We start from the raw sequence: 9448 nt of genomic DNA on the forward strand, positions 1-9448 counted from the left end.
ATAAGGAACATGGGTTTTTTTGGATGAATTATCTCTGCCACAGTATAATATAAAATGGAAGCATTTTCCTGAGTCTTTCTGACAGACTGAATGAACTTGGTTTAGTTAAATATTTTATATTTTTAGAAACAAGTTCAGAATTATTTTTCAGTGAGTGAGGAAAAAGTTTCTGTGAAGAACAAAAAAGGGCAGATTTTCATGTCATAATGTAGCTGATTAATTTTATATTTCTTTTTGTTGTTTCATATTCGAGGCTTATATGAATCCCATAGCTATGGCCAGGGCACGAGGTCCTGCCCAAAATTCAGGACCAACAATACAAGACTACTTGAACAGGCCAAGGCCAACATGGTAAGTAGCAATACTTGTCTGCCCTTCTGACTTTGTGAGTAAAAGATTTGTTTCTTCTGACTAAGATAACACCAGCACTTGCCTCCTCCCCAGAATACACAGTAATATAGTTTGAAAGATTCCTTGTCTCTGGCTGGGGTGTTCTTTTAAATAACAATAATAAATAATAAATGTGTATTCACACTTCTCTTTTAAAACCAATAGTATTTAATTTTGAAATGCATTTTCTCATGTGTATTTAAATGTTCTGGCAACAGTTCCTCAGAAGAGGAAATGTTGGTCATTTTCCCTCTTTCACAAATCCTAATACCTGAAGCCTGCAAATACATTTAATTTTGAAACAAAGCAATCCCTAGAAAAACATTTTGCTGTTATTTTCTTAAAACAGTTTACCCAGCAAAACCATCACTTTGAGATACTATCAACAACTTAGTTCATATTCAGTCCTTTTTGTCTCCTCTCATAAGCCATTAGAGAACGATTTACCTAATTGCAAAGAGGGACTTAGCCACTGTACTTAAGTTATTAGGGTTAGGTTACCATATGCATAACATCTAAGATGTTTTCGTTCCTCTTTCTGTTGGAAGTTCAGCCAAAGCTAAACTCAAAAAAAAAAAAAAAAAAATTAGTCACTAAGGAAGGTACTTTTAATTGTGAAAATTGTGATCTGTCATCCTTTTTATGTAGGGAGGAAGTGAAAGAGCAACTAGAAAAGAAAAAGAAAGGATCAAGGGCTTTGGCTGAGTTTGAAGAAAAGATGAATGAGGTTGGTAATGTTACTAGTATGTTAATACTTGATTCTTATGTTATATGCTACTTTTCCTCCATTATCATTAACAGCACCAAGTACCCATAGTATTTTACTTCACTGAAGCTTTTAATCGGTAAATGTTTTGTATCAGAAGTTGAGGCTACCATTTAACAGATGAATAGTTGCTTGCAGTTCAGAGGAACACTGAATGTAAAAAGTTTTGAAAAGTGCTGCTGAAAAATACTTGAAGTTCTCATAAATGTAGATATTGATACAAATGCTTATGTTTATATTAACAAATGAAACTCATACATTTCCCAGTATTATAAACCAAAGTCCATTGTGTTAATCTTCACTTGTTTAAGGTCACACAATCCATATATATTGGAAACAGATGTATTACCGTAAACAGACATCTTTGGCAAGGGATGCACACGTAATATTAATACATGAGAGGGCACAGAGAACAGCCGTTGATATAGAGGCAGGACTATAAAGCTTATATTCTTCTGCTCTCATCCTAAGCTGATTACATTCTGTGCTGGTTCCCTGCTATAAATGCAGCTGTTCTGGGGCTTGTTGTCAGTACCTACTGGAGACCAGCGCGGTGTAAGAAAGTTTCACATATAGCTCCTGTTGTATACATAGGAGGAAATTAGCATACCATGAATTTAACTGTCCCTGTTTCTTCATGGGTTCTCTTCTCTCAAGATAAGCTTCAAGCAGTAACCTTCATCATTTTGTGTGAGTTTCTGGTTGAAGTAGCTTGTGCTCCTCTGCTACTGCAAGGGCGTAGTACCCACAGTACCCTTGCTGTACCTTATTGCTTGAGAAGTTACACCAGTATTTGGAGGCTCATGGTGTGGCATTATGAGAGGGTCAGTTCTGTACTTTGTGAGTTTTAGCTTGATGAGTTTGCTTTAGTATTTTATCATACTCCTTTCCTGCTTTTCTATTTACTTTATTGTGAAATTAGCATGGATAGACAATAACAGCCTTTTAGTATAGCAGAAGGGTAGGAAGGGATGCAGGGAACCATGAAATGGCTGCGGGTTCTTCCTAAAGCTCCTAAGGACAAATCTCTGAATGGTTGAAAAAGATCACAAGTCTCTGAATGAGGTGCTCTCTCTCTCCTATTTTACTAACAGATGCAGGGCTTTTTTTGTTAGAAACATAACACTAGCACAGTCTTAAAATAATATAAGGAGAATAACTGCGTAGTAAGCACAGGCTGTGGTGTTGGAGACCCCTGAGGTAGCTCTGGGTAGCTCCCAACCTCCTGCAGCACCTGTAGGTGCTGCCATGGACCGTGGCAGCGTGGCGCCGTGTCCTGGCTCCTCTGCCGCCCCTCAGCAGCACTGGGCAGCGCGTTCAGCCTGCTGACCTGGGGAGCTGTGCGGCATAACTGCATGGCACAAGTGTAATCTTACTGAAGGCCTGCTGTTTCTGTCCCTTCGGCACCATGTGTGGATTATTGTCACTCTGCGGGTGTGATAGCAATACAGCTTCATGGTGAGGGAAGGGAGGATCAAAGTAATAACCTTAAAGAAGGGAGCTCGTGAGGTGTCTGACACAGGTAGCTGAAGTAGCGCAGTTTGGAGCTGGCAGCCCCTCAGTCTGATGGGGTAGCTTGGATGTTTCAGGGGTCTTGAAGTGGGGATTTTAGGTAGATGTAGAGACCTCGTGAATGACTGAAAAGGAGGAGAGGAAACATATCTGTGCTGCGTGTGCTTGGCCTAACAAAAGTAAGTGTTTCTATGAAGATGTGTATAATACTTTAGCCTAATCATTGTTGACGCTGACAACACCCAGAATAGATACTAGAGACACCCAGGCACTGAAGAAGTGCCAGGAAAATTTGTCTTGAAATTTTGTTTATTGTGATTTTCAAACTAAGACAAAATAGCACTTTTTTTTTTTCTGGTAGAGGGCCCTGGCTTTCTAAAGTGCTCTAGCAAGAACCCTGTGATACGAAAGCAAAAATACCATAATTACTGACCTTCAAGAGAAAATATGGTCTCTTAAAACCAAATAACTTACATGTTAAGGTGTGAACTAACACAATATTTCAGTGAATATTAATCTGTAAAATCAAATGCATTATAGCCTTGGTTAACTTTGTGTTATTTATTTTCTGTGGGTTTTGTGAAAATTAATGTCAGGTAGAGGATAGGATTTCGAAAAATGTCTGTTGAAAAAACGTGTTTGGAAATGGATGCTCACATCACTGTTTCTGTTTGGCTTTGTTTTCAGAACTGGAGGAAAGAACTGGAAAAACACAGGGAGAAATTACTGGGTGGAAGCGAGAGTTCCTCCAGAAAGAAAGAGGTATGTTATCTTCAATTTCATACAGTCTGCATGTGACCTGGATTTATCATTGATGCCATTCAATACAGAACGTCCTAAGTACATTTTCAAAGCCAGCATAAAAATAAACAAACCTAAATGCATGTCAAAAGAATACAACGCCAAAGTAACATTTGTTTTGTTCTATTTTTAAGAAAAAGAAAAAGGAAAAGAAGAAATCTAATAGGGTGAGCAAAATTTTCAGTTTTCTGAACTCTTTTTGCTTTGGGGTTGTTCCTATTTGTCATTTAAGTTCTCTTGGAAAAGGAGAGCATAGCTGTAATTTTTAACATAGCTGTTAAATTATCTGTTTTTTCAGTGGGGTGGCATACATTCTGTACAAGAAAAATTTAGCTTCTGCTTAAAGAGAGGAAAAGAACATTAAATAGGTATTAGTAAATGAAAAATATTAGAAATTGCTTTTTACAGTTCTGTTTAAGATTATCTATGTAAGACCAGCTTCTTGGAAGTAAAATTCCACTGATAATACTTTGCAAATGAAGACATTTTTTAAGGGAGTGTTTGGACTTTGTTTGCTAGACAAAATGCTGCATCTCACAAGCTTCATTTTTTGTTGTGTTTGGTCAAGTTGTCTTCATCTTCCTCTTCTTCATCAAGCTCTGATTCTTCCAGCAGCTCATCTGATTCAGAAGATGAGGTAAGAACTAATTTATTAGAATCTAACGTGTTTTGTTCACGAGCCTTATTTACCACAGGTTTTGGTAATATATTTTAGAATGCTGCTCAAGGCTTGATTTGCATAAAACTATTTATTTTTTGTGCATTTGGTACATATACTGAAGTTGTGAATTTTAGGTAGGTATGTGTTCAAGAATTTCTTTATGATTTTGGGTGTCTGGCTTTTAAACTGTATCCATTTCTGTTTTAACATGGAATTGTATGCTTTTTTTTTTTTAGAATCTGCCATCTAATCATAAAAATGCAAACATACCATTTCTACTTTTTAGCAAAAATCTTTGTTACAGATAATCGGTTTTTACAGCACATATCTAAATAACAAACAGAATCTGGAGAACCTCCATTTTTCACCAGCTTACTTTTTTTTTCAATGCAGAAGTTATGAAGGTCCACCGCTAAAAGACTCAGTTTAGTGTACATTATTCCTTGAGAGAACAGGATAATATGTAGGAAATTGCTGTTCCCTGTTCTTGAAGTGGAAAGGAAATCTTTAATTCTTGTGAAAATAAATTCAGGCTTGTGTTCTTTTTTTTTTTTTTTTTTTTCCCCTACAATTTTTGTGGAAAGGATAAAAAGCAAGGGAAGAAGAGAAGGAAAAAGAAGTATCGCTCCTCACGGAAGTCTTCAGCAAGCTCAACTTCTGAATCTGAGTCAGATAGCAAGGTAAATATGCAGCTCTGTTGCTGTTGTCCAGTTTTCTTGATCTGTGTCATAGGGACATAAACATTTCTGACTTTCATTTGTTTGTCTTTTTTTGTCTTCCAAATTTAAAGCCATGCATTCTTATTTTAGCTGAGCTGGACTTCTCCCAGATGCAGTCAGGAATCTATCTCCACTGGCAACAATGCGCAGAATAATTTGATCTTTAGAAAATTTACATTCATTATTCCAACAACTTTCAGCTGTTTTTCTGAGTTCAGACACACACAGCTTTCTGTGCTGCTCAAATGTTTAGTTTTAATACTAAATTAACACTTAAAATATTCTGTGAAATTCTTGTGAGTGTGCTATTTAATTGAACACCACCCGTGAAAATACAAGTATTGCAGGTTATCATTGGCCAGAATATTTCCTTTCTAAATATCTGTGGACGTAGTAGTTTCCTTTTGGAGAATTGAGCCTTTCCCAAATTCATATTAAATTGAGGGTGTCTTTTTCCTTTTCTGAAAGTAGGACAGTGTAGATACACAGTCTTACTGAGTGAACAAAAGAAAAGTGGAAAAAAAAAAATGGGGCGGTTTGTTCTGCCATGTTAACATTTTTCTGTGTTACAGTGGAAAGTAACTGTACTTCTTGCCTAAATATTAATGATACAGTGAGTTAAGATTCTGTGTGTAGACTCTATCGCAGACTCAGTGGAATGCTTAATTCAGTGTGGTATAGATTGTGATGAATCACTGTATATACCAATGAATTTGTGCTAATAGGAGTTTGGAAACTTGCTACATCAAGGACCCAGAGATACCCTTACTGCTGAAACTGGAAGGCAGAAAGCTCCATAGAGATGCCTGCATAACCCCTGCCTGACCAGCTGAGATGGGTGTGGATAGAGAATAAAGACTCCAGACTGTTTCATGTTAGATGTATGTTAAATGTGGTTACAGTAGTGAATAGCTGGTGTCCTTTCCTGAGGCTCTCTACGTGTACTGCAAGTGCTGTGGTACTGAATTCCATAGACACCTTTCCTTCCACACTGCTGGTTCAGGAAGTAAGCAGTTGCATCAGAATGATGGGTTTTTCATGTATTCTCTATTAACTGCAAGGTAGAAAAAACAGCTTTAAAGAATGACCTTCATTAGACAGAAAAAGACAATGGGTCAGACTGTTCTTGGGATTTCTGCCTTTTTCCTGAAATAATTTCATCATCCTTTGTTTTTCTTTCTATTCAGGACAGCATAAAAAAGAAAAGGTCAAAGGAAGATCATGAAAAAGAGAAGGTATTTTTACTTTTGAAATACTTATATCAGAACTGTATTTTATGTACATAATGGAGTTCTCTCTTTTTTTTTATTTTTTATGTTGAATGCCTCCGTTTACACCTATGGAAATTTTCTGTGCAAAATTACACAGTCAGAAGGTATTCAGTACCCCCAGTTTGAGGTAGACTTTTAGTTGGGTTTAGCTCCTATTTTAGTAATTGTTGTTAGTGGAAAATCATGAATCTCTTCTTGGTATGAAAGTAAATGAAAAAGCTATCTTATCTGCTTTAGTAGACCAACTGCACTCTAGTATTTTGTGGTTTATCTTGAGCAGTAACATTGAGCTAAAAATATGTGTGAAGATATTTCAGTGGCATGCCTGGTAGAACACTGGCTTACTGCTGTAAATGAAGGGACATCAAGCAGAGATATATTTATCTAACTGTAGTCATCATTACTGATATTGTACTTAAGACAGCTCTGACAAATTGCAGAGAAAAATGTATTAGCTTAAGAAAATTTACCTTATTCTGTCTTTCCTCTAAGCGTGAAAACCCTCTCTCCTTCCCACTACCTCACCATTTTGTACACACATCTGAGGACTTTCTTCCTTCCATTATGCTTAATGCAAATAATCTCATTGACTTAAACTTTAGTTACTTGTACCCTATGTGTAAATTAACAGTGCTTTCAGAGTCCACCCTGCACTTTCTCTGAGCTACCTTTCTTACCACATCAGCCTCTCCCACTCCAGTCAACAATATTGACTTTGATGTGCAAGTTCTCCATCGCATACGGCAAATGTGTTGGTTTTTTTCCCCCCTTGCTTCTGCTTCCATGTCACAGTTTCCATTTCCCACCTTTTAACTTTGAGTGCCTCCTCCTCAAAGACCAAGTGTCTACAATAGCCCCTTATTGTAAAGCTACTTTCACTCATCCTCTAAAAGCAAAGGGCATTTGGGGACTAGAAGTCTTCCTCTACCTGAAGATCCCTGTCTCTCAAATGGGCTGCATCTTACGTACTTTTCATGAGTACTTTCAGGAAAGGACTGAGGTACCTGTAATAGCACAGCTGAGATGTGTGGTTCCACCTTGCAAAAAGACGATTAGCAAGAATTTTATGGAAGAAAATAGCCTCGATCTTAGGAACACCTTGCCTGCTCCAGAGCAAAGCGGAGCAGGGACAGCAGAAAAGTAGCTCATCAGAGCACTCCTATGCAGCATCAACATTTGAAAAAATAAAATAAAATTTTAAAAAACCCTATCCTTCAAATATACTGACATTATATCTGAAGTGCAGTTGACAGGGACACCTTGTCCTGATTGGACGCGTATAGAAGGAGCTTTTTGTTCTAATTTCACTAACAAAGCAAAAGTCCAAAGATGTAGCGGCATCTTCATTTACTCAGTATTGAAAAGGTGGAACATTTTATTTTCAAATGGTAACTCCTTTATGCATTACTCTTTAAAGTAAGAGACTATATTGTAATATTATTTCTCTCACTTTTAGACAGCTGTTATATCTTGGCAATAAGAGAAAATAATATACAGAAAAACATTATTTCCACTAAAAGCATTTTGACAGTTAGGGTAGTTTGTTGATGATGAGTAATGAGTTTAATGGCAACACTATTTTAAAATATCTCACAACTTAGAAATAGCATTTCAATCAAAATTTTAAGCAGAAGTTTTATAAATCTTGAAAGGCATGACTTTAGTGACAGGTATGTTACTTTGTGTAGGAAGGCAAAAATCACAGGAAGAGGAAGAAAGCTGATCGTGGTGATGGACCTTTGTCATCAGGGTCCTTATCAGAATCTGATCAGACAGAGGAGGTCAGTGTGAAAACTTAATTTCAGATGTTATAATGCTTTTAGCTTACTGATTCATGTGAGTAAATGTACAAACCAACCTGCTTAGATTTCATATATTGTTACAAGTGTTCTGCTCTCCACAGTTGAACTTGAGTGCAGCCCATTCAAAGTTTTTTGTATTTTTCTCTTTAAAAAAAAACTTTGTAAGAATTGTTTATCAAGTAAATTTGAAATAATTTTCTTTAAAATTTTCAATTTTTCTATATTTTAGATCTCCATGAAATGAGGCTAAGTGATTAGCATGGTATCCTTCAAGATTTCTTGAAGAATAGATTGCCAAATTTTGAGATGGCTAAAATTTTTTTGTCTCTTTCTAGTGAATTAAAAAAATTTGTGTGTAATCATCTTACTCTCACCCTTGTATATATTTACTTTGAGGATTTGTGTTCTTGCACTACTGCAAAACTTGGGAAGATTACAGTGTGTTGTTTTTTCATTAATTTTTGCCAGATTATTAGGTTAGTAATTCTACCATGATATTTTTGCTGTTTCTTGTTCTGCTTTTTCTTAAAAGCACAGTCTGTTCCCAAATCAGATGTTTATAGGATAATGTTTATTTTAGAATATAACATGGGTAACCAGTGTTTATTCATGAGTTATTGTTCACTATGTTATACCATTGTTGTGCCATCATTCGTTTATATGCAACGAAAGCTCAAACTGTTTATTTAAAACAGCATTTCCAAAGCTGCTTTCCCATTACATTCGATATAATTTGTTGTAGGTGCCCGCAAAAAAGAAGAAAAACAATGATGAAAAAGAGAAAACAGCAAGTATCCTTCTTACTCATACTGTAGTTTTAGGATATAATACTGTGTACTTGGTTGATTTCCAATTTCACATTTTTCAGTAATACAAGTATTTTATAGCAAAAGTCTACTCTCACAGGGATCTAAATTAACAATTTCTCTACTTAACTACTGAAGCCATTTTTTCAGTTGTTGAATTGGAGGAAGAATTTGTCACTATTTTGCCTATATAGATATATATAATTTGAGATTTATGTAAGTTTAACCCTTACTGTAGCATATATTTTAGTTGCTATCAATGTAGTAGAACTACTAATACCTGTATGATATCAAGCAGGGTAGCAGTTTGCCACACAGACATCCTTTCTTGGTGTTGTGTATAGTTCTTCCCTGGCAAGTCCCCTCTATCAAACCATGAAAAGGGCCTTAAGATACAATCACTGCAACATCTACACTAATGTATTTCTTCCCCAAATCAGATAAAAAGCTGTCAGCAAGCTGTTACAAGCTCCATTGTATTGATTTGTTTCTGTCAGTAAAAGTGAGAGGAGGGGTCAGCAGTGACTTCCAGAGAACCCAGATGGATCACATGTGCTAGAGCCTCCTCAGTTAGAAGAACAGTGATTTTGAGATCCCAAATGCCCACTCGAGCTGTCTGTGTGTCTTTGTCTCCCCTGTCAGCAGCAATGTTCCTAATTAGACATCTCAGTTGTCTAGGAGAGTTAAGGTGAATGGAAGGTTTACATTAGTCACCTAAAA

At 36.4% G+C, this 9448-nt stretch overlaps 1 protein-coding gene across 1 annotated transcript; it reads left to right on the forward strand.

Moving 5' to 3' along the window:
- Positions 1 to 259: 259 nt before the first annotated feature.
- On the forward strand, positions 260 to 8756 carry FAM133B (family with sequence similarity 133, member B; the record flags this gene model as incomplete). The annotated part of the gene is made up of 9 exons (XM_008940696.1): positions 260 to 351; positions 1039 to 1117; positions 3356 to 3430; positions 3604 to 3636; positions 4038 to 4106; positions 4715 to 4810; positions 6037 to 6084; positions 7809 to 7901; positions 8665 to 8756. Coding segments are annotated over exons 1-9 (677 nt in total), but the record flags the coding sequence as incomplete, so codon positions are not given.
- Between the last annotated feature and the right edge of the window lie 692 nt (positions 8757 to 9448).

This window comes from Merops nubicus, unplaced genomic scaffold (assembly GCF_000691845.1).
Source record: "Merops nubicus isolate BGI_N331 unplaced genomic scaffold, ASM69184v1 scaffold50465, whole genome shotgun sequence".
NCBI classification, from domain to species: Eukaryota; Metazoa; Chordata; class Aves; order Coraciiformes; family Meropidae; genus Merops; species Merops nubicus.